General features: G+C 37.5%; 1 protein-coding gene across 1 annotated transcript in view; it reads left to right on the forward strand.

The window, feature by feature from the left end:
* Positions 1 to 26,514, forward strand: part of Tenm1 (teneurin transmembrane protein 1) — an 836,340-nt gene that overhangs the window by 526,339 nt on the left and 283,487 nt on the right. The window contains exon 8 of the mRNA XM_057759068.1: positions 6,924 to 7,073. Coding sequence (XP_057615051.1) covers positions 6,924 to 7,073 — 150 coding nt within the window. The remainder of the gene's footprint in view (positions 1 to 6,923; positions 7,074 to 26,514) is intronic.

A 26,514-nucleotide genomic window follows, 5' to 3' on the forward strand; every position in this document is an offset into this window, starting at 1 on the left:
TTTATTTCTATAGCAATATTCTTTTTGAATTTCCTTGTTAATTTTATTAAAAGAAATTTTTCATACAATATATTCTGATAGTGTTTTACCTTCCCCCAACTCCTCCCAGATCTTCCTCCACCTCCCTACCCACCACTCTATGTCTTTTTTTTATCTCGTTAAAAAAACAAACAAAATGCAAAAAAAAACAAAAAACAAGAAACTCATACAAAACTCACAGACACATATAATCTTATATGCAGAGAGAAACCAAAATATGCAAAAAAACTCAAACAAAGCAATTTGAGACAAAATTTCTAAACATACCAAATACCATTGAGTTTGTTTTGTGTTGGCAATCTACTGCCAGGCATGGGGCCTGCCTGAAGCATGATTAATATATCCAGTGAGACTCCATGGAAGAAAACTATTTTTCCCTTTGCTAACGGGTGTCAACTGAAAATAACTCCTTGATTGGGAGTGAGAGATCAAATTCACTTCCCCATCTCAGTTCTGGGACCTAGTCTGGCTTAAACCTGTAGAGGCCATGTTCCTGCTGCCACATTCTCTGTGAATTCATATACACATCAATATTATTGTGTCTGGTTGATGGACACTATTTCTTTGGAGTCATCAAGCACCTCTGGTTCTTTCTTTTCCATTTTCTTCTCTGAATAGCTCCTTGAACACTGAGGGAAGAGATGTGATTAGGATATCCTATTTAGGACTGAGTGCTCCAAAATCTCCAGTTTTGCATGCTGTCCACTTGTGGGTCTCTGTGTTAGCTCTCATCTCCTGTAAGAAGAAGTTACTCCAATGTTGGTTGAGTGAGGCACTTATCTGAGTCCCAGGCTGGGGTGGGCACTGACAGTTTCCGGTAGAAAGTGTTTCTAGGTCTCAGCAGATGATACAAAATAGTGGAGTTGAGCTAGAAGAGAAGGTTGAGAGGATCCATGGGCCAAGTTGTATTTAAATGTTTGTTCATATATTCGTATGTGTGTAATGATAATAACTAAAGAAAAATAGTTCACAAATTTTAAAGGGAGTGAGGAGGATCCTGAGCGAGTTTGGAGGAAGACAAATGGGGAACATTATATAAATTCAGTACATACCTAAAATTTTAAAACTTACTTTTCCACTTTTAAAATAAAATATTTTTAAAATGGTTGAAACTCATGATTTAGACACAAGCAACTACCAAAAAAGGTAAAAGGTAAAAATAAAACGATGCCTATATCCATTCAACTTAGCAAAGGTACCCTTTAGCACACAAGTATTTTTACTTAGCAATATATGAATATATATGAATATATATCATTGTCAAAAGATTGTAACCATAATACAAAAATATTAAGCACCTTTGGGTTTCTCTAGTTCTCTAGTTCTCTATTATGAAGAACCATATTTTAGTATTCCTTGTTTCAGTATGTTTCGGCACATTTACCTATGTAGAGATAAGTGTTTTCTATTTAAACAGATTCTGTAGGGCAGTTTGTGGGACCACTGGCAGTGGAACCAGTATTTAGCCCTAGTGCATGATCTGGCTCTTTGGAGTCATTTCCTATGGAGGGGTGATAGCTTGCTCAGCCTACAGGAATGTTTTAAACTTAGATATGGAATATGCGTCCTGAATTGCTTAGGCCTGTGCTGTTCAATGGAGTGCATTTACCAACAGGAAATAACGTGTTGCCTTAAATTTGTAGTGAGCTTGTGATTTCAGGGCATAGCTCTTTACAATTGAATTAAAGGAAGTCTAATAATTACAAATCGTATAGTGCTGAGCAGCAGGGAACATTTGTTAAAGCACCATTAGCAACTGTCATTCTTCATCTGGTGAAAAGACATTACTCGAGGATTATCTGAATTGGCACACACGTTCTGTCGAGTCAGTGGATTTCAGTAAAATACAAAGTAACTTGTACCCCACATTAAGCTGGATAGTGTCTGTCCCCTCCCTGGGTATGTGTTGTGAATCAAGTACTATATTTATGTCTACCTTAACTCGTTTGGAGCACTACTTGAAAAATTTAAATTTTATCAGTTTCCATTCATTTCTTGTTTGTTGATGACTATGTGTGAAGTGGGTTAGACCACTAAGATAACAGGATTATGGGACCAGTAATTATGCATATGAGTTTTTCTCCCACTCTTCCTGACTGGCCTCACATTAGGTACTTAATGCTCCTAGCAGATTTCATGTTATCCTTCAAAGATTTTTATATCTCTACTCTGTTTATCTAGAAGGATTTGCACTACATATGTGATTCTCAACCTTCCTAAACCTGTGACCCTTTAATACAGCTCTTCCTGGTACAGTGACCCCAAACATAAAATTATTTCATTGCTACTTCACACTGTAATTTTGCTACTGTTACTAATCATACTGTAGAGATCTGATATGCAGGATATTTGATATGCAATCCCAGGGGGTTAATGACCCCGCAGGTTAAGAACCACTGCTCTAGATACCTGTGTGTTACCTGGTCCATTTTATTCAAATGTAACTTCCCTCTGAGAAGCCTTTCCTGACTGCACTGTGTTAGCTGCTATTCCTTTTTGCTATGCTAAAACAAACAGGCAGAAGTGATATAAAGGCAGAAGATGTTGACTGATAGATGATATATTCCATTATAACAGTAAAGGTAGGGTAGCAGGAGTAAGAGGCCAACCAGTCACATTGCATCTGCAGTAAGGAAGCAAAGGGAGATGAATATTAGGTGTCAGTTTTCTTACTTATAAGGATGTCAGCCACAATTAACCTAATCTAGTTAATCCCTTCAAGTATACTATGAGGCTAATTTATAAAGTAATTCCTCACAGTCATTATCAGGGCTTGTCTCTTAGGCAATTCTGGATCCTGTAACATAAAATATTAACTGTCCACACCTTTACCTATATTTTCCTCACAGAACTTTTAACTTCCTCAAAATACCTGATTTCTGCTTCTTTGGTTCCAAAAAAATTCAGCTTTATAATTTATGTTACACCGTATATTTTTCTTGGTCTATCTTAAGTCATCACTTAAATTCTGGACAACTCTGAACACTAAAATAAAAAAAAAACTTTCTTGCATAAAGTAGTTATTAAGTAAACTAAATATGAATATAACTTAAAATTTATCTTCTTTCCAAGGATGTCAGTCAGTCAGTCCATACCTATTAGACTATATAATTTGTCTGCATATAGTATCCATATTAGGTGTGTGTGTGGGGGGGGGGGGGCTAAAGCCTTGAATCCTCATATAAGAAAAAGCATGAACTCTTTCTATTTCTGAGTGTAGGTTACATCACTTAATATAATGATTGCCAATTTCATCCATTTTCTGTCTGTATCCCCAACATCCCCAGCATACTTGTCACATATCTGAAAATATTTCTTAAATCAAAAAATAATCCCTACGTGTAAGCTACTACCAAGTCTTTTTAATGACATATTGATATAGAGCACAAATCAACATACATTTATTGATTGCCTTAATATGGGAAAGCTATGATTGTTTCTAATAAAACTCTGGAGTTCTTTAGAGACCACAGTCTATTTTTCATATAAATACATGTTTGGATTCCTTTCACAACTCAGCATATAGATATTCAATGTAGAAGAGAGAAAAGGTCAGTCATCTTGCGATGGTACCCTTAATCTGGGGCAAGTAGTTAACTTTCGTTATATACCCACACCAATATACATTCTAAACAACTTACTCCCTGGAAAACATATCTTATATTTAAAATTATGAAACTTCATTGCTGTCACAGAATGTTGTTTTGAATGTGCTCTTACCTCTGTATCTGCCTATTTCTTTTGACAGTAAAAGATAAATCCTCCTTACATATTTTAAAATGACTGTCTCATCACATGCATTTTCCCCTCATTTTCTTATGCCCTCAGGAAACTGGTTGAACTTAAATAAAGTACATAAAATAGCTCTCTTGGTTTTCAAAATGACACTCATTATGCCTTCTTTTATAAATGGTCAATCTAATTTCACAAAAATAATTGAGCCAAGGAAATGAAACAACTTTCAATATGATTTGTAATATCAATATTATTAAATTTGGAGGGGAACCTGAATACAATTTCTAAGATACTAATAAATACCTTGAACTAGGACAATAACAGTAACCAAACTTCACTTTTTTTGGCCAGAAAATCTCAGCAATGGCACTAATATTGTGTTTTTAATATGCCGTATATTCTTCAAAACCTTTATCCTTTGGTTTCAGTAGTTCCATTAATCGCAAGAGAAAATCATCAAGATACACTGGCTTTAATCCAATGAAAAGGGAGAAACCAATTAAATGCTTTAAAGTTTTAAATATAAAGTAGAAATTGGATGTTAGAAATCTCTTTAGCTCCAACTAAAAGTAGACAGATGATTTTTAAATGGGATCTTTGGCTAGTATATATAAGTGATAGAAGTACAAATTAAATCCTCTCAGGTTCCCTAATAACATGAAGAAAAATATCAGATGATTTATGGAAAGATTTACTTTTGCTTTCTCACCTTTTGGTAGTATTTGACAAAAGGGCATTCTACTTTAGGCTCTATTCTAACAGTCTCTTCAGTGGCCTCATTCACTCTCAAACCTTCACTGTTGACTGTGCATGCATGTTTTTACAATCTTGTTCTAGCTTTAGTATTCCTGTATAAGCTTAAGTTTCTGGATGCCTCATCAGTCCTTGGAAACCCATTTCTCTCAGGACGAATTCATTTACTTCCTCACATCTCACCTCAAACCATCTGTTCAATTAGTCATCTATAAAACGCAGATGCAGCTCCAACCACTTGTAAGCTAAGAATCCCCTAAATATTTTTAATGGATTCACCATTTTATCAGTTATTATGGCTCTAAATTGTAACCATTTTTAATTAGTCTTAGAATTAGCTCATCTATATGTCCATGATCTCTTCGTACACCTATGTACATGAATGATATTCTGGGGAGACAATCTCACAGTAAACTCCTGGGTCCTCTGGCCCTTATACTCTTCCTGCTTCCTCTTCCATAATCTTTCTTGAGCCTTAAGTACAGGAGTTGTTGTTAAATCTACAATTCTTCTTTGTTATTTTATTATCATCTATTTTTAGTCTTTTGAGACAGGGTTTCTTTGTGTAGCCTTGGTTGTCCTGGAGCTCACTCTGTAGACCAGGCTGGCCGTGAACTCACAGAGATCCACCTGCATCTGACTCCTGAGTGCTGGGATCAAAGGCGTGCACCACCACCCTACAATTTCTTCTTATGGAACCTCTATTGACTTCTCACTGTAAATAATTGAGACACTCTTAAGACATTAACTGAATTGAGGAACTATTTCTCACCAACATTGCTGTAAGCCCACCCCATTTGTTTCCTTGATACATATTTTAAATTTCCAATTTACTTTGTTTTGCCCTGTAACTAGATTTATCTTTTTGCGAAATGTAATTTGATGATATCATTTACTTTAGTAAAAACACTCAATAATCCCATTTATATCTAACTTAACCCCCTAAAGAAAGCTTAACATATCACCTGTTCAGGAAATATTAATGTTTGTATTGCTTAGTAAATTAAATGCAAATATCTAAGCGTGGCACCCATAGTTTTCTAAAATATGGCCTTAACGCTAACGTTCTGCATTTACTTACCACAGCTAAGCTCCAATGAACCCAAACAGCATCCTTTGCTTCAAACCTACTCTACACATTGTGAATTAATACTTTGTTCAGCCCTCCCCTCACCCTTCCTATCTCTGTTACTCTTCAAAGCATACACAAATATAAGTATTTATCTCTACTAGTAATTCCTTTGTAAAAATATTCGTTACAAAATCAAGCTAGCCAAATATAGCTTATTTCTTCGTTAATCCATTTATTTTCAAATAGAAAAATATAGAAATCATAAAGAGAAAACTAAAATCCTCCATAAGCTCCCAAACCCTTAACACATTCTTTCTCTAAGATATGAGTTTTTGTATATGTAGTCATACACAGTCACAAAATTCAGATTATATAATTCATACTTTGAGAAGCCTGGCATTTTCATTTGATGCTTCATGATTATTTCCAAGGATGCTGTATGACATTTTCAGTGCGATTTTAATAACTATATAATTTTGTGTTATTAATGCGTTGCCAGGTAATTACACACCAATTGATAAATATTTAGATTGATTTTAAGTTTTGAATATTATTTTCAGATGTTATCTTAAATAAATTCATAATAATTTCTTTCAAACTAATTTTTTTCCCAAAGACGAGTCAAAATTTAAGGTTTTTCTATATTCATATTTTGTTTTGCTTTTATATATGATCCCACATTATCTTATACAAAACTCCTTATATTTTAATACGAAATTGATGTGATCATATTCCTGCACAATGATAATACCAAAGATCTCAGACTTCTGATAGAAAATTAAACATACATTATATCAAGTCTTCTACATAATATTATGACTATTTTACATTTATAAAACTACCAAATCTTTCCCTAACAGGCATATAGATTTTAACACATGTATCAGTTATGAAGGGCCTATGAATACTAGGAACTCAGTAAATGTTGAATTGAATTGGGTCAGTCATAAGGAAGTTCTCCTGGGTTGGTATTTTCCTATCCACATTATTCTGCAGTGGTTTCCATATGCAAACTAGAGTTACATGACCAAGGAAATGGAAACAGATGAGATCACAGCCCTGAGAAGCCAAGAACAATCCCATTGTAATTGGTCAAATAATCCTCCAATTTCTAAAACTATCTCTTGGATAGCTTTTGACTCAGTGTTTTAGCACCAGTTACTTGAGAAAAGAACTATATCTGTTGATATAGATTTAAAACTTCTGGTCCATTAGCTTAGTTAAAAAGCCACTAATTCTAACATTTTCAGGTGGAAAAGGATAGCTGGGTTAGCAGCCTTCTAAGTGAGTTGGAATAAGTTAATATACCCTTGTTTTCTTACAGCAGTACACTTGTTTGGCCTGACGTGGCAGTTGCAACCAGTTGGACAGATCTATGCGAATGGAATTAGCAATGGGAACACAGGGACCGAGTCCATGGACACTACTTACTCTCCCATTGGAGGAAAAGTTTCTGACAAATCAGAGAAAAAAGGTACAGTGACTAAAATGATTGATGGATTCTTGATTAATTTTTTCCTAATTAAGTTATTAGGACCATATCTGGGATGGCTTCGCTTCACATCAAATTTTATTATCTCTTGAAAGAACTCCCATATGTGAACAGAAAAAGCCCATGTCAGTGTCTTGTGAAGCAAATTTCTTTTTCTCCAGTGCTTTGAGTATAAACCAATTAAACTTTTCAAATATGTTGGCAATTTTGAAAATAAATAAATATTTATAGAATGGAACTTTCAATACAATGAAAATTTCATTTCACATATAACTACCCTGAAGCGACATGGGATTTTGATTAAGTTCCCTCATGTCCTAGCCTAGCATTTATTTATATATAACATTTTACAAAGGGTATATAGAAATTTCTTCTGTTTATAATAAGTAAAGGCAGTTTCTGCCTCATGTAAAGGTGAATGTTTATAACAAAATGGGAAAGCATGAGTTATTTTCTAGTTGGGAAACATGAATTCTTCCTAGTTGAAAGAAAATTACTTCGAGTCCTGAATTGTTCAAAGTAACCAACGTGAGCATGAACTAGGAGACTTATTTAAATAAATGACTCAATACTCGCACTCCTAACTTCCAAGTCAGAATGAGTGATTTTAGTTTTAATAAGCAAATAAAATTAACTAGAACTTTGTGTTATGACTTCCCTTGAAACAGGTTTAAGTACAGAGGTACTTTTGCTATGTAAATTTTTTGTATGTCTGATTTTAAAGTAGAAATTGAGAACAAAACTCTCCTCTATTTTCATAACATAAAATTAAGAAAATAAATATATAAAACAAACATTACCCTTAAGAAAATCACATTTTTGTAAAGGCAATAAGTTTTATTTTGCTTCACTAGCTCTAAGTACACAGTCAGTTTGTTTTGCACATTTTTTGATTTAGTAGTCTCTACACATCTGTTTCATTGCTTTGGGTGGGTATTTTTGAAGGTTTTTTTTTTTCTTTTTTCTTTTCTTCTGCTTTTGGAATGATAACTTTGCTTTGCCCCATGGTTCAGTAAAAGTGAACACTTAAGGTTAAATGAAGATAAAACTTTTGGTATAATTTTCAATTCACACTTCAGTTTGACTTGAATCTCATTTCAGAATACTTCATTCTACCCAGGACTGATCTTTCCTGGAAGTTTCACTGTTACCATTGTAAGGGGGTAGGGCTGAAGGAAAAGGCTCAGAAGTGAACAAGGAAAGGACTAGAGTAGGCTCAGACTTTTCTTCCCCACCTCTTTTATTCACTTTTCCTTTTTTCTTTTTTCTTGTTTGATTCCTTCACATGTGAAGACATAAAAGCCACCATCTGGCATTATCTTCCTAGGGACTTTTTTTGTCATTCATGATGAAAATCAGCAACACCTGTCTAAAGAAAATGCAAAATGCAGGACAGCAAAAGATGAGCACATGGTTGTCCTAAGTTTAGATTCAATTTTGCATTTGAATTCAAATGTCTCATAATTCCTTTCCAGAAACTAGGTTAAAACTGCAGTCTAAAACTTATTAAATAATACTACATCCAAGATTGTTACAGATGCTTTATGGGGATTAAATCATGATGCGTCATTGTGCTTCCTGTTCTAAGAGATAAATAGAGGCACAGAGAGGTTTAGTGATTTACTCATGATCAAAAAGCTAGAAACTACTTGACTGGTCTCAGAACCTAGCCTCTTAACTTTTCTTTATTTTTTTTTTACAGCATCTTACTGTGTAGCATTGGCAAGCTAAGATGCTGCATAAACATTTCCCCTTGAAATGTTTCCCCTTGAAATTTCATGAGCCCAATGAAAATTGTTTTATATTTCTGCTCAATTATAAAAACAAACATGGAAAATTATTCAAATTTCATAATATTTCTAAGAAACAGCATTATATGTGACCCCTTGTAAGTCAGCAATATTCCAGGACTGGCCCCATCCCTAAAGGCAATAGGGCAGCATACCTTGTACTGAATGGAAATAGAAAACTCATAAATTTGCATTTGTGGGAAGGTGAAGGCATAGATAGATATGGGAGAATGATGGAGAATGGAAGTAAGTGTGATAAAATTATTAAATTGTCAAGGAATTACTAGAATATTATTTTAAAAGAAACATAATTTTGTGTTCATATGTCATAAAAGCAGAAGTGAAGCTATTTAAGGAGAAGAAAGAACAGCAAAGGTGAGGAGGGGAGAAGATAGAGCACAGATCTATGACATATTTAAATATATAGTGGCATGCTATTTGTATTTTAGTAAATAAATCTTTCCTGAATTCCAGAAACAAAGCCAAAGCCACTAGAGGTCAGGTAATGGTGACACACACCTTTAATCCCAGGATTTGGAAGACAGAGGCAGCTGGATCTCTGTGAATTCAAGATCACTCTGGGCTACACAAGATCTAAGCAGAAACAAATCCAGGTGGTGGTGGCCTACACTTTTAATCCCAGTTCTAGGGAAGCACACACCTTTTATCCTAGCACTAGAGGGAATACAAAATGAGAGAGAGGTTTAGTCTGCTGTCGCCCAGTCTTGGTAGAGGTAAGGCTTCTCTAGCGGTTTGGCTGCCTTGCTTTTCTGGTTTTGGGGTTTTTATTATTTGTGCTACACACGCACACACACACATACATACACACACATATAAATATAAATATATATATATATTTATCAGACTTTTATGAACTTTTTTTACTAGTTCTTTGAGAATTTTGTAAATGTGTTTTGATCATATTCATCCACTCCTGTGTTTCCTCCCAGATCCATCCCTTTCCCTACCTAAACAACTTTATGTCCTTTTAATTGTTAGCACCCATTGAATTCCATTCAATGTTTATCATATATTTATTGATCTTCCGCTGGAGCATGGTTGACTTAGTAGGGCATACACTTTTAAGAAATTTAGCTGCTCAGCTAGGGAAGGGACTTCACTCACACTTTCCCTTTCATGTTCGGATTTAGTCTGGCTGGAGCTTGTGCTGGTCTCATGTGTTGTCACAATTGCTGTGAGTTCATTTGTGCAGCTGTCCTGTTAAGTCTGAAAACAGTTTCCATGTAATCATCTACTGCCTCTGGCTCTTAGATGCTTTGAGTCCCCTCTTCTACAATGATCCCTGAGCCTTGGAGGAAGTGATGTAATATAAATATCTTATGCAGTGCTGAACATTCTGTAAGTTCTTATCCTCTGTACCTTGACCAGTTGTGGGTCTCAGTGTTAATTATTATCTACTGCAAATAGAAGCATCTCTGTTGAGGGTTAAGAAACAACTTAATCTATGCATATAACAATAAATCTCAGGAGTCAGGTCAGCTGATGTCATGTATACCAAGTTGTGAGTTTTAAGTAACTTTACAGCAGCCTTAACTATAACCTAATATCATCGTTTGTTATATTAGGTTTTTGCTGTACATTATAATCAAAAACATAGATTTTTTTTTTTTTTTTGGTTTTTCGAGACAGGGTTTCTCTGTGGTTTTTTGGAGCCTGTCCTGGAACTTCTGAGAAATTGCTATACTGACATCCAAAGGGGTTGTACCAGCTTGCATTCTCACCAGCAATGCAGGAGTGTTCTCTTTTCCCCCCAAGCTCTCCAGCATAAGTTGTCATCAACTTTTTGATCTTGGCCATTCTTACAGGTGTAAGATGCAATCTCAGAGTTGTTTTGATTTGCATTTCTCTGATGACTAAGGATGTTGAACATTTCCTTAAGTCTCTTTCAACCATTTAAGATTCCTCTGTTGAGAGTTCTCTGTTTAGGTCTGTACTCAATTTTTTTATTGGATTATTTGTTCTTTTGATGACCAATTTCTTGAGTTCTTTGTATGATTTGGAGATCAGACCTGTCTGATGTGGGGTTAGTAAAGATCTTTTTCCATTCTGTGAGCTGTCATTTTGTCTTGTTGACCATGTCCTTTGCTTTACAGAAGCTTTTCAATTCTAGGAGGTCCCATTTATTAATTGTTTCTCTCAGTGTCTGTGCTGCTGGGGTTATATTTAGGAAGTGGCCTCTTGTGCCAATTCATTCAAGTGTACTTCCCACTTTCTCTTCTATAGTGCCACAAGGACATGGGCTCAACTATGTTCATAGCAGCATTGTTTGTCATAGCCAGATCCTGGAAGCAACCTAAATGCCCCTCAACCGAAGAATGGATAAGGAAAATGTGGTGCATTTATACATTGGAGTATTACACAGCAGAAAAAATAATGACATCTTTAATTTTGCAGAAAAATGGATGGAGCTAGAAAACATTATTTTGAGTGAGGAACAGAAAGATAATTATCACATGTACTCACTCATTACTGGTTTTGTAAACATAAAGCAAAGAAAACCAGCCTACAAATCACAACCCCAAAGAACTTAGACAACAATGAGGACCCTAAGAGAGACTTACATAGATCTAATCTACATGGGAAGTAGAAAAAGACAAGATCTCCTGAGTAAATTGGGAGCATGGGGACCTTGTGGGCGGGTTGAAGAGGGGAGGGGAGAGGCAGGGAAAGGAGCAGAGAGAAAAATATAAAGCTCAATGAAAATCAATAAAAAAAAGAAAAATAAGGATGTGAAAAGTCAAAATCACAGAAGAGAACTGGTTCTGGAACCAAGGATACTTAGTTCCACATTCTATGGTTTTCTTGTCTATTATTGTGATAACATAACACAAAATAAACATCTGAATTGCTAAAGACCTTCTTAGCATGGAAGGTTCAAAGACAAGAACAGTGCCACTAAAGCAATGGATTGTATTCAAGCTAAACCACTGGTAGGTTTTGCCTTAGACTTTTAAAGAAAGTGGAGAAGATACATGTGGGATGATTTACATGTAGGAATTGATTTGCAACCAAGGGAAGATAGGTCACTCAGTCAGTTAGCAGTATAGAGAACATTTGTGTTTATGACTACTTTCTTTCAAATGAGCAAAGTATTTTAATCTCAACTGTTTATTCATGAACAATGAACAGAAAATGGATGCTTTGAATATGATCTTCTAGCAGTCAGACAAAAGAAGAAAGGCCATGTCTCAGGGGAACAAGAGAATCACAGATTTTGTATTTAATTAAAATATAATTACATCATTTTCCCCTTCTTTCTACATACTCCTACAATGCCCATACCCACCATACCCAACTCCCTGCCAAGTTCATAGTCTTCTCCTATTTAATCTTTAATGTTACATATACATATAAATGAACCAACATATGAATATATGATGCTGATTCTGTTCAGTGGTACCTGCATGTATGTTCACAGAGTTGACCACTTGGTATTAGATAACTGATTGGGTGGTACATCCTTTGTTGTTAGTTGCTTGTAGCTCTTCATCCAGTGTTGGATCACTTGAGATTTCCCCATCTAAGTTGGACTATTAAATGGTGTTGATATTGTTGAGATTTGTTTAAGTAGTCATTTTGCTGAGGATCCGTAGGTAAAGCTTCCCTGTCATAGCTAGAAAGCACAAACTCACAACAGACTTCCTGATGTATCATCAGTCAGTGCTGGGCATCCCGAAGTCAACTGTTCTCTGCATATTGACTATGTGAGAATTTCTGTGATGCTCTTCATCTGCTGCAAAGAGAATCTACTTCAATTAGAAGTGAGAGTTATATGTGAACATAAAGATAAGTATATAGAATTAGTTAGCAATAAGACCATGGATCTTAGATGAAAAGATTCTACTGTCATTTTAATAGGCAAATCTTATGAAAAGGAATGGACAGAGGACTTTACCTTACATGTTCTATAAGGAAGGATGTATTGTACACGTTTGGTGTATGTGTGTGTATTTAATGTATGTGTGTGTGTGTGTGTGTGTGAGAGAGAGAGAGAGAGAGAGAGAGAGAGAGAGAGAGAGAGAGAGAGAGAGAGAGAGAGATTGTACTTAGCAGTTTCCCAGAACACTGAAAGGATGGGGATATTTCTTAACTATGATTTCTCTAGCATCAGGATCAAGTAAAATCCTAACATTTTTAGTATCCATCTGACTGAGGGTAAAATTTATTGAGAAGTTCAACAATGAATTCTTCCAAGTTAGATGTCAAAATAGAAAACCAGGAACAAAGAAAAGTGATAAGGAAAAAGAACTGGAATATACTAAAGGCAGCAATAGCATTTTTACTGTTTTGCAAAACGCTGGCCTTGGTAGGGCGAGTGGCATTTCTTTGAAATTCATCCCACAAGATCTATCTTTGCAACAGCAAAGGAGAAAAAAAATGATGCTTTCTAGTCAGTTTCTGCTGAATATACGACCATGTAAACAACACTCCATTGATTGATATGGCACAATTTATAGTTTGTCCTGAAGATGCTTTAGGCAAGACCAGTTAGAGACTATAGCTTCACTTCTATGGGATCGAGTTTCTCATTTGAAAAATGGGTTGTTTGCTTTTAGCCCCTTCGAGAGTCCAGGAGGAAAATTCTTATGCAAATTAAATATTATCCAGAAATTGCTCATGGATATATAAAACAGAGAAGCTGTAGTTCTGTAGACCAAATAAGGAAGCGGAATACAACCCTGTCAAATCCCCTTCTCCTTTTCTGTTTTTCTTGAGCAATATTAAGTCTTTGACAAATACAGAAGTACCTATTAGGACCATCTCATCTCTAAAGTTACCTCCAACTGTATCTGTTATAAGATCATGAACTCAAATCTCCAGTTAAAGGATAATAATTAGCCAATCTAAGTAAAAATGGACTTATCTTTGAAAGGGGGATATATTATTGGAAAATGGTTGAAAAGTATGTATGTAAAAGCTGTCACTTAGGTACTTGCTAACAATTCTGTTAAACTGAAATAATTGATTCCTAGTTTTTCACCTTTTAATTGGATTTTTTGACATGTGCATAACAATAGCAGCCTACACTTAGAGAGCATTTATGATCTTAAAATACCATAATGCATTTTATCTACATAAGAGTTTTACGGCGGGACAGCTACTGTTACCTTTGTCTTGCAGTTAAAAATGAAAACAAGAAAAGGTTAAGTAACTTGCCTTGCATAATAGTCATAACCATGGACAGAATTGAGTTTAAAGTCCAGTTTTTTCTTGCACTTATCTCAATGTACTTTAAGGCTCTTCTTTTATATTTAGGGAAATTCCTATTTCCCAGCCAGTCGTTTAACTAATAGCTATCTTGATTACAGATCTTTGTGCATGCAATCCAAATATATAGTACACACACACACACACACACACACACACACACTACCAGCACCACCACCATTATGAAATGGAAAATTAAGAGCAGTACAAAATGTACCTCTTGAATTGCCTTTTATTGTGGTCTATACAAAAAGAATATCAAGGAGAAGAAAAGCAGAAAGAAGGTGAGAAAGTAAACTACGTTTTCTTTGCTCTGTCTTCCCTGAGTCACAGATACGGTAAAGAAGTCTATGCAGTGCTAAGTTTGAAACTTGAATGTCAAGTTAACTTCCTTTATTTACTTGGGGTTTCGCAGATATTTATTTCATGGACACAACTAGTAGTTAAAAGTCATGAGAGAGGCTTCCTTCAGAAACAAATGGGAGTGGGTGCAGAGACCCACAGTCAGAAATAAGAGTCTAAATTGGAGGTCTCCATCAGGTCCCTCCCCTTGGAGTTCAGGGAACCCCATGGAAAAGGGGAAGAAAAGACTGTAGGAGTCAGAGGATGGAGGACAGCTGGAGAACACCGCCCATAGAATGAGCTAATAAAGGTACATATGGGCTCACAGAGACTGAAGCAGCAGGCACAGGGCTTATATGGGTCTGCATCAGGTCCTCTGTGTACATATTATGGTTGTTAGCTTTCTATTCTAACAGTAGGAAGGGGTGTGGTTTTTGATTCTTTTGCTTACTCTTGGTACTCTTTTCCTCCCATTGGGTTGCCTTGTACGGCCTTGACAGGAGGGCTTTTGCCGTGTGTTATTGTACCTTGTTTTGTCCCGTTTGGTTGTTGTCTCTTAGAGGTCTACTTTTTCTGACAGGAAATGGAAGGAGAGTGGATCTGGGGGAGAGGGGAAGTAGCAGGAAGCTGTGAGGAATATAGGAAAGGGAAACTGTGGTCAGGATGAGAGAAGAACTATTTTCAATAAATAAATAAATATAAAAGTCTGAAAAATTTGCTCTGTGCCACCAAATGAAAGGACTGTATCACCCGCACACAGGTAATCACTGTTCATTCAGATGGAACACAGTTCTACAGAATAATGCCGAGGTTCTTTAGCATTGGTTCATAGGACATATAGATATTAAAATGCACTGAGCTGCTCTTTGAGTAAACCCAATGTTGTCAGTGTCTTTTATTTAAAGGATATCAGAGTCCAAGACACTGTGGTAGAATTGGGAATAATTCATATAAGCACAGTAAACCACATGAATAAAATAGTAGTAATGTACTAACCAAAGAAAATATTGTTGGGAGCTTAGCATTATTATTTTTAAAGATTGATGTCAAATTACAGTAAATGCTACCTATAATGATATATAGATGCTTCTGCAACACAAGGTTTCAGAGGGCCCAGCTAGAGTGCTGCAGCTTGTTTTCAACTATATTAAATCACTTTATCAATATATTTCAGTTTTAACAAAAGCTTTTCTAAAGCTTAGTGGAGACTTGATTTCTAAAGCAAATTTATAAAATGGGTTCTCTATGCTAAAAGGCAAACTTACTGTATAAAAAATTCATGATAAATATTTTTGGTCATATATGTTTAATATGTGATTCTCCTTTTGGTTTAATTATTATCTTATTTTCATCCAGTATGTACCTTTCCTGTGAAGGCTTAATAAACGAGTCTATCTTATGGACTCTTGGGCTCAATATTCTACATTAACAAAGGTACTAAGTAGATTACTATAGAAGAGCAGAGTTATCATACATGTCTAGTTCTTTCAAAAGTAGAAAATTGTCCTATACCATCCTCATAATTTCATAGACTTTTAGAGAAAGCAGCTCATTGTAGAATTTATCACCCATGTATATATCCTACTATACTGATTTCTATTTATATCTATATTCCAGCCTACGTTATTTCTATAGAAAGATCAATCATTTACCAGCATTTTCATGAAGTCAAATTTATTCTAATTTCAAACGGAAATCTTGCAGTTTCAGAATTAAAGCACAAGGTTGACCACACGTTATTGAATAACCAAGTTGGGAGCTCTTCTCAGAAGAAGACTATTTCTCCCACTCACCATTCCATAGTTGCCCGTAGTTCTTTTCAAAGAATGAGTGCTATAGTTTAATAAAAGCAGCAGGAAGGAGTCGTCCCATACAATGGAGCTCACATAGGAGATTTACTGAAGGAGGAGAGAAAAGGGGCAGTTAAGAGGACAGAGAAGGAGGCAGAGAAAGGGGCAGAGAAGAGGACAGAGAAGGGGTAGAGAGGAGGCAGAGACTGATCCCTGGGGACAAGAGTAGCAGAAGAGAAAGAGATGGGAAGTGGGCAAGGCCTACTTTTTATAAGGGAACATAGTGAATGTGCACAAGGGGTGTTCTTAGTGTATGCAACTGAGGACTTACCCCTAAGAGCAGGCGGATACAGATGCCTGAATACAAGCATTCCTCCATTTATTTAATATAAAAGGTAAGGAGTTAGAGAGGGGTAGCAAGTGAGGCAGGGATAAGGATGCCATGTTTTTGGGAGTGCTTCCTGCTGACCTGGGGGACATTGATCATCTTTGGGGGACCTGAAAAAGATGGGAAGCTAGCCACGTCCTGGGGTCTCTGGCTGTTTCACTTCACTATCCAAGCTCCGTGGAACCATCAGGTGCCACTTGGACCTGGCAAAATACTGTTCGAGGTAGATCCAATTCAACTCCCTGGAGCTCAGAAGAACATTAAATTTACAAAAGAGATAAGTTTTAGGTACATTATAAAGCAACCAAAGAGATTTTAAAATTCTGAGGTTGTGGCTATGATACTACAGTGGTAGAATATAGTGTTTAGTACTCTGCCAGATATAGACTAATAGCTTACCAGAATTCCATCATTTAATGTCAAGATAATGAACAGTAACATAGTGAGAGAAAGAAATCGGGAACATGCTTTATTATTTTAGACATCTCATACCACTTTCTCCTTATCAGCACTTAAGCCTTCCTACCTTCACATAAACAAACCGTAAAGCACCTGTTCCTTTCCCATCACCGCAGCATCACGTGGACACCCTCTTTCTATCCGATTTACCAGGAGACACAGGTGGTTGATGACTGAGGGCAGTCAATAGTAAAAAGTGAAACAGAACAAATTTGTCCAAAGTGGTAAGGTTGTCTCCTGAGAAGGCAATGAAAAGTGACAGGGGAAAGATCACCAGGAACAAATGGAAAAAGGAAAAAAAGGGGTCTGTGAGCAGGGACTGAAGGAACACAGAGATCAGCATTGCCCTTGATGAGTCATGGGGGCAAACGTCTAACTCTGGGGAAAGGACCCTCTTGGGGAACCAGAAACTCAATTATAGAATATATACCTTATTTATCAAACATATGTCACTACTTATTTAAATTCTCTAGGAAGCTTAGTGTTGAACACTTGTCAAAGACGTAAGTACTCAGGTGTAAACCTCTAAGTCAGTTTTTACCAATTTAAATAGACCTTTATAACCTTAAAGTTTTATCGCCATATGGAATATGTTCTAAACCAGGGTTGAATCACATATAGCCTTAAATTTCTATCATCATATAAAAATCCAGACTAAACCAAAATATCTGAGACTTGTTGCTTTCTTATTCTAGAAGGAGATAAAACAAACAGAGAATTCATTAGGACTAATTAGTGTACTCTTTAACCTTAGTAAAAGATGGCTTCCAGCCATGTAGCTGCTTATATCATGATGAGGCCACCAACTAAGATGGAAGAGAGCCATGTGGTTGCTGTTTAAAACATGTTGTTCTAAACAACAGTTACACGCACGTATACACAGAGTTGAATCCAAGTTACATATACATAAATGCAGAATCAAACCTAGCTTACATTTACACATACAGGATTAAATCCAAGTCACATATGTGTGCATGCATGCATGCGTATACACACACACACACACACACACACACACACACACACATTAAACAGAGGTTGAGTAAATAAAAAGAAAGGGAGAACTGGTACATGCTGACCAAGAGGAAGCTGGCTTCTCCATCTGTCCCACACGTAGCAACAAACAGACAGGAGGTTTAGAGAAGGAGATCAGACAGACACAAGCAGGTCACAAAGCAAAGAAAAAGAAAGAAAATGGAGAATTCTTTTCTCGGTTCCCTGACTGCCTGCTCCAAAGAATACTGAGGCCAGGTTTGATTTGAAAGCAGTAGTCAGTGTGTCTCCAAAAACGAAGAAGTGCATGATTCCCAAGAATGAGGCAGAACCAGGGATCCAGGGAAGATCAGATAGAATAGTCACAAGCTGTTCAATACATTGTCATGCAAGAACAGGAGAGTCAAGGGCTCTGAGTCTGAGAGAGACACCATTGCTTGGTTCCAGGACTTCAGGGAAACTCAGAAGGTGAGAAGAGGACTGTGCTTAAGAAATGAAGCCTCAGCCAGGTCGTGGTGGTGTACACCTTTAATTCCAACACTCAGGGAGACAGAAGCACATGCATCTCTGTGAGTTTGAGGCCAGCCTGGTCTACAGAGCTAGTTCCCAGACAGCCAGAGATACACAGAAAAACTCTGTCTCAGAAAGAGAGAGAGAGAGAAAGAGAGAGAGAGAGAGAGAGAGAGAGAGAGAGAGAGAGAGAGAGAGAGAGGGAGGGAGGGAGAGAGAGGGGGAGGGAAAAAAGAAAGAGAGAGAGAGAGAGAGAGAGAGAGAGAGAGAGAGAGAGAGAGAGAGAGAAAGAAAGAAAGAAAGAAAGAAAGAAAGAAAGAAAGAAAGAAAGAAAGAAATGAAATGAAATGAAATGAAGGTTCACATCTAGGAGGGGAATGGTGAGAAGAAGGTAGACCACCAGAGACCCAATAGTTGGTGCTGAATGGAAGGCAAAGCTCTCGATAAAGGAGAAAGCAGATATGTTATAGGTGTAAAAGAGCAGATCAGAAAGCAAATTGGTGACAGGTGGAAGAGAGTGGATCTGTTGCAGATGTGGCAGACAGGTAGAGTCCTAGTGTGAAGTGGGTACCTTTGGCAGGCCCTGCCAAGATATGCCACTAAGCAAACATGCCACATGGAACAGAGCTAGTGCAAGAGGCTTGTTGGGATGGGGAGACCAAAAGAGTGAAAGAGTGGAAGACGACATCAGAGTGGGAACGTGAGAGAGGCAGGCAGAGAAGATGAAGAGAAGCAATAGAAAGAAGGGGCAAGAGAGGAAATTAGAGACAAAGAAAGGAGTAAAAGACAAGAGAAAGCAAAAAAAAAAATGTGCGCGGTCTGGCGGGCACTTTTAAGGGGTGCATGTTGCATAGCTGATGGCAGAAAGGGACCTGGTAACATATAACTGCTTTGGCGGCAGAGACAGGCTGTTGCTGCGGAAACTAACATTGGCATTCTTTAATGAACGAAGCAGCGTTGGATGTATAAGACCCTTTTTTTTTCTATTCGAGAGAGTTTACTCAATGAAAGGGAGAAATGCAGCTTAATAGGCTTCATAGCTGAGTAGAGAAACAGGCAGAAACAACACAGAGACAGTTTGGAGCAAAGATAAGACTTGAAAATAGAGAACCTCCTTCCATCTATCGGATCACTGGGAGAATGTTGCAAAGATCCCATAAAATATCGGGATATAGAGTGCTGGGAAGTGGCCATTTGGATTGATATCTAAGGGGTATTTGGGCCAGATCTGACTGCAAAGACGGACAAGTTTAGAAGCCCTTTAAAGTTTGAGAGCTTGGAGGTATAGACCATGACACAGTTCTCTTAAGTGAGGCAGAGAAGTAAGATCCAAGGGTCAGCAATTCCTAACATGCCAGGATTTCAGAGAGGATCAATTGAGAAGGCACAGGCTGGCCAGTGGATCATGATTCAAAGATCCAGAGGCCACAGGGTGCTGAACCCCAAGAGAGACTTTTTTGCCTGATATCAGGGATTGTTCAAGAGGAGAGAAACGAAGGTAAAGGGATAAATTCTTGCTTGTGGAGAATGCCCAGAGAAGGGGGGCTCGCCAGTCACGCTGGTGTTAGATAGAGGGGGCCAACGACCTGTTAGTTGGAGAAGTGAGGCTGTCGTATGTGGACTCAGATCCAGGGTCCCAACACGCCTCAGTCTGCCAGGCAAGAGAAGCACCAAGAGAACCTCCCGAATTCATGACAACCAGTGGTATAATTTTAAGAAACTGTACGAAGGAGTCATGTCATACAATCGGGCTCACATGAGAAGTTTATTGGAAGAGAGAAAAGGGGCAGAAATAGGAACAGAGAAGGGCAGAGAGAAAGGGGCAGATAAGGGGAAAGAAAAGGGAGCAGAGAGGCAGGCAGAGACCAGTCCCTGTGGACAATGGTGGAAGAAGAGAAAGAAGTGGAAGATGGACGAGGCCCACCTTTTGTAAGGGAACAGAGCGAATGCACACATGAGGTGCTCTTTGTGACTGCAGCTGAAAATGTGTCCTGTCAGGACCCTAAGGGCAGACCAGTACAGATGCCTGAATATTAACAATGAAGCTCCATGAGATTCCCCTTCCCATGGTATCTTGTGTATCAGTGCCATCTTGTTCAGGTCTCTTTAGGCAGCCATGTTGATAGGACTTCTCTAATATTTCTAGGAGATAAATTTTCACAGCAATCTTCCTGTTCCTCTGGCTCTTTCAACAAATCCAACCCCTATCCTGCTATGATCTTTGATATTAAAGGTCACTCCTAAAATAATAAACAATATACACACATAACATAATTTGGACTGATATGTATAGATAGTCCATTAGGTTTCATGGTCTGAGTTGATGAGGATGACTGACCAGACCACTTTCTTTTGCTCCAGAGGTCATGCTAGGCCTGGTCTCACGCCAGGCCCGGTACAATAAGCTCAGGGGCCAAGGTGCTTCTCTGACTCTTTGGAGAGATATGGGAACACAAAGTGATTATCACAGAGTGGAAGCACTCAGTCATAATTCCCATGTACAAGAGGAAGGAAAAGCTGGACTGCTCAAATTACAGGGGCATTAGTTTGCCATAGTAGCAAGATCTTCTCCTCTGTTATCCCGCAAAGGATCAAGGGCAGAACAGAGGAAATCCTAGCAGAGACCCAGTGTGGATTCAGAACTAACAGAAGCACAATTCATCAGATCTTCACTTTGAGGCAGCTGGCAGAAAAATACTAAGAATTTGAAAAAACTTACTATGTCTGTTAATCAACTCCAGGAAGGCATTCAATAGCATTTGGAGGAAAGGAATTTGAGAAACAATGAGATTCTATAGGTATCCAGAGAAAATCAGACTCTCTGAATGTGGCTGACAATGAGGGCTGACTGAGAAGCCAAGGACAGTGGCACTGGGTTTTGATTCTACTGCGTGGACTGGCTTTGTGGGAGCCTAGTCTGTTTGGATGCTCACCTTCCTAGACCTGGATGGAAAAGGGAGGACCTTGGACTTCCCACAGGGCAGGGAACCCTGACTGCTCTTTGGACTGGAGAGGAAGGGGAAGGGAGAGTGGGGGGAGGGGGAAGGAAATGGGAGGAGGTGGAAATTTTTAATAAAAAGGAAAAACAAAAAAAAAACCCACAGAAACCCTTGATTTTCAATGTTATGTCAATTAAGTTTATATTTAATGGTGTTATGTATGGCAAAGGGTTAACAAATGAATCAGAAAACATGGTTGTTGCCCTTAAGGAGTCTGATTAAATCAGAAAGCTGAAAGAACATGCATACAGGTACCTGCAATCAAAATAGCATACAGCCAGCTGTTATACAGAAATAGAAGTAAGATGATTAAGTATTTAAAAGCTTAAAATTAAAAAAATGTGAAAGGGTAACACATTTGCAGTGGTCTGAGTTAGACAGTGAAAAACAAGGTGACTCAATCCTGATAAACTTTAGGAGTACATATTTAGGGGTAAGTATAGTCATAGGAGAAATGCAGATGGTAAAAGTCTACATGATAAATATGTAATGAAGTGAAGCAATAGGAGTACTGGATGGAGACAGAAAATGATGAGATAAATTGTACAAATATCTAAAGGGCCACAAAAGTTATTGTTTACACAAGGAGAAAGATTTCTGCTTTGAAGACAAAAAAAAATAGCCAATAGAAAGGAAGAGACTGAAGATGCCAGTAAGAAGAGATTGTGAAGGAACTAAAGTCCTAGAGGCAGCACATGAGAAAGGAGGGAGAAGCCTCAAGGATAAACTAGTACACCAAATTGTATGCTGTACCAGTAGAGACATGATGTATTCTTAAAAAATATGAAATGGGAACCCAAGAAAGAAGGCACTATAGATGTTCAATAAATGCTACCATTTACTTTTATTATTCTTATTATTGCTAACCTTTGAAATGAGTTTTGTCTGTAAAAAACGTTATTTTCAAAATATTAAATTTCTTCTGGGTTCCTAACTTGTACATATCAAAGGTTATAGCAGCATGACAACCAATGAAAATCAATGTCTATGCAAGCTCCCTCTCTGTCTAGAGGCCAGGTATTAGAATTTATAAAACTCCCTCATTACTTTCAACTATGTGATAGATAATCATCTAATTGTTAATAGATGTGAAGTTAGCAGCTATCTAGAATCTAGACAGATATAAATGTTCTGAGTGTTCCACAAATGCATTCTATGGTAAATAGTAAACTAGAATGAGCCCTGGCACCACATCAAAATCCAGAATGATATGATTTTGATACTTTTCACCTCTACATAACAGTATCTAATATAACATATGAAATGTACAAAATAAATATCTCTCTGGTTACTCCTTCCCATTCATACCTTGTACAAGTACTGGACAAAGCCCAAGTAGTTCAGCTTCTAGGTATCAGATGGCATACCACCACTCAGAAACACATAAAAACTCTTGAGATATTATATCGTAGTTTGTACACATATGCACAAATATTCCGTGTCACTTGTACCTCTTAACCATATTTCTATAACAGCCATATTGACATATAATTTATATGTCACTCACTTTAAGTTCACAATTCAATTAATTTAAGCATACTCGTAGTTATTCTGCCATCACTGTTTTGTTCTTGAACATTGTTATCATTTTAAAAAATTATAAGTATTGTACAGAATTCTTTTCTTTCAAAGTTTGAGTGTTTATTGGTTTTTAAATAAGAGAAGTACTATTTTAATTTTACATCTTGGTTATGTTTCCACACAGGCAATGCCACAGAGTACCATGCCCCACACTAAGCCAGGCATCAGCTCCCTCCAACCCTCCTTGCTCAAGGCCCTGTGGAAGACCCTTTACTTCCCAACTAAACACAACTGACAGATGAGTTCGGCACAAAACACCAACAGGAGCCTGCAGCAAGTCAGAGGGTTGCAGTGAGTCCCTCTTACAGACCACTTGTCACACAGGGCAAGCAGCAAGCATGCTCTTGGTGTAACCCTTGGCTCACGCTCAGACTCAGAGACACAGGCACACTCTGCCCCGTGTACTTCTCAGGACCTCAGTGGGGCCTCTCTGCATGGGGACAAGACTGTGCAGGATGGCTTCAAAGCATGGGGCCATATCCAGGTCAGCATGGTTTAAGGCATACAAGGGTAAGAGAGGCCATGTCAGCAATGAATAGCGTTATGGAAAAAATTCCCAGCCAGCAGGACAGACGTTTTTGATGGTTCTTGATGGTCCAGTTTCTGTGACAGTGAAGACAGTGAAGTTATCCAGTTTAAAGCCTACTGTGAACATATCACTGGTTTTTTTTTTTTTTTTTTTTTTTTTTTGGTTTTTCGAGACAGGGTTTCTCTGTGGTTTTGAGCCTGTCCTGGAACTAGCTCTTGTAGACCAGGCTGGTCACGAACTCACAGAGATTCACCTGCCTCTGCCTCCCAAGTGCTGGGATTAAAGGCGTGCACCACCATTGCCCGGCTTGGTTTCTTGGTTTGTTGTTGTTGTTGTTGTTTTTGTTTGTTTGTTTGTTTGTTTTTGTTTTTGTTTTTGTTTTTACTCTGGGCTGAGGCCATTTGCTCCAAGCTTGGTAACAGAAAAGAAAACAGCTTCTTGGCCTGGAAACAGCCTAGAGAAGGCCAGGGTCCCAGGGACAGGAGGAAGGTAGCCAAACTCACTGTGACTGGGGAAATCTGCCTAGTCACTAACATTGAATCAAAGATGTAAAGTGTGAGGGGCTTGGTGTCTCATGCCTTTAATCCCAGCACTCGGGAGGCAGAAGCAGGTGGGTCTGAGGCCAGCCTGGTCTACAAGAGCGAGTTCCAGGACAGCTAGAGCTGTTGCACAGAGAAACTGTGTCTCAAAAATCAAAATAAAATAAAATAAAAAATAAAAAAACAAAAAAATCTCACAGAAATCTTATACAACTATGGTTCCTTTACCTAAGCAACTACTAATATACATTAATCTATATATATTCACAAATTTATGCATTCTATATAAATATAATTATATGTGTAATTATATGTGTAACCATTTGAGTACATTTTCAGTGAAATGTTTTCATAGTTAATGCAGGTTATACATAGCATGTATATTTAGTCTTTACAGACGAATATATTCCATCAAATGGATGTGCCAGATGTTGGTCAAATGTTCACTATTTGAGAGACCTCTTAAAGGTTTTCACTTTTGGACTACTATGAATAATTCTGCAATAAATACCAATGTACATGTTTTTAAAACATTTTTAGTGTCTGAGAATTTTGTATATGCATGTAATGTGTTTTGATTAAGGCCACTCTCCATTCCTTCTTCTCTCATACCTTCTTTATCTCATCTACCACTTTTCCACCCTGTTTTCATGTTTTCTTTTCTTAAACCTGATAAGTGCACTTAGTGCTACTTGTATGAGCATGGATATAGGAACAATCTACTGGATTACAGGTAGCCTTTTAGGGGCCACATCCCTGAAAAAACAAACCTGGTTCTTTCTCTGCTGGCAGCCATAAATTTCTAATAGCTCCTCAGCAAGGAATGATACTTCATCAACCCCTCCCCTATCCATGCTAGGATTTTGGCTGTCTTGATGGTATATAGGTCTTATGCACGCAGTCACAGCTGGAGTGAAGGAGTTTGTGTGTGTGAAGGCCCTATCATGTGCAGCAAACACTGTCTTGATGAAAATTCCCACTACCTATGGCCCTTATAATATTTCCACCATCACTACTTCACCAATAATCCCCAAGCCTTGATGGCGTGGTGCAATATAGATATTAAACAGAGATCAGAGTACTCCATAGTCTAATATTCTCTAAAAGTTTATCTGTTGTGAGGGTCTGCATTAATTTTTATCTGATAAAGGCTGGCAAATGTTGTAATTTATGGGCATAAAGGTAAGAACTTAAGGGGTCATTTATTATTACTACATTAATTTAGCAGAATAATAGTATTATGCTCTCACACTAGGACCTAGGACCTAGCCAGCTAACATAACATTCAGCCCACTGTTACACCAGGGAGAAAAGCAGACTAAGGCTATTTATTACTTTTCTCCTCCAATAGCATGCATAGAACCTCCCAGCACTATAAAAGCAACACAAAATTTAATTATTTACAAAACATTTAAGAAACAATCTAAAAGAATTATGTGTATTATTTTTCAAATTATCAATAAACAAATACACACTCAAAATACCATTCCAACTAAGTAATACAATTAAAGACAAAGATTTAGCAATGCCATTTTATCATAGACCACATACATATATATACAGAAAACATATACTTTTCTGTATAAGGTATTGTGGTAGGTTATAAAGAATTTCTATTTATGGACCTAATCTTTTATACATGTAGAGTAATATATTTGTGAAGTGTAAAATTAATTAATGGATTTTAAACATAGCAATCTATTAACAGCATCATAAAGACAAAGATGTTTTATTTACAAACCTATAGTATCCACTTCAATTTCTTAGGCATCTACTTTTTTAATATTTATTTATTTTATATCCCAACCGCAGATTCCCGCCATCCTCTCTTCCTAGTTTCTCCGCTAGCCTCCACTCTGCTCAGCTAATCCACTCCTCCTCCGTTTCTATTCAGAAAAGGGCAAGCCTCCCATGGATATCAACAAAACATAACCTATAAAATTGCAATAAGACTAAGCACCTCCCCTTGTACTAAGGCTGGGCAAGACGACCATGTATGAGGAGTAGTATCGCAAAAGCCAGTAAAAGAGTCAGAGACAGCCCTTGGTCTGACTGTTAGGAGTCCCACAAGAAGGTCAAGTTACACAACCGTATCAGATATGCAGAGGGCCTAAGTCAGTCCCATGCAGGCTCACTGGTTTTCAGCTAAGTCTTTGTGAGTCCCTATGAGCCATGTTACTTGATTCTGTGAATTTTCTTAAGATGCTCATGACCCCTCTGGCTCCTACAATCCTTCCTCCCCCTCTTCTTCAGGATTCTCCAAGCTCAGCCTAA

This window comes from Chionomys nivalis, chromosome X, assembly GCF_950005125.1.
Source record: "Chionomys nivalis chromosome X, mChiNiv1.1, whole genome shotgun sequence".
Classification (NCBI taxonomy): Eukaryota; Metazoa; Chordata; class Mammalia; order Rodentia; family Cricetidae; genus Chionomys; species Chionomys nivalis.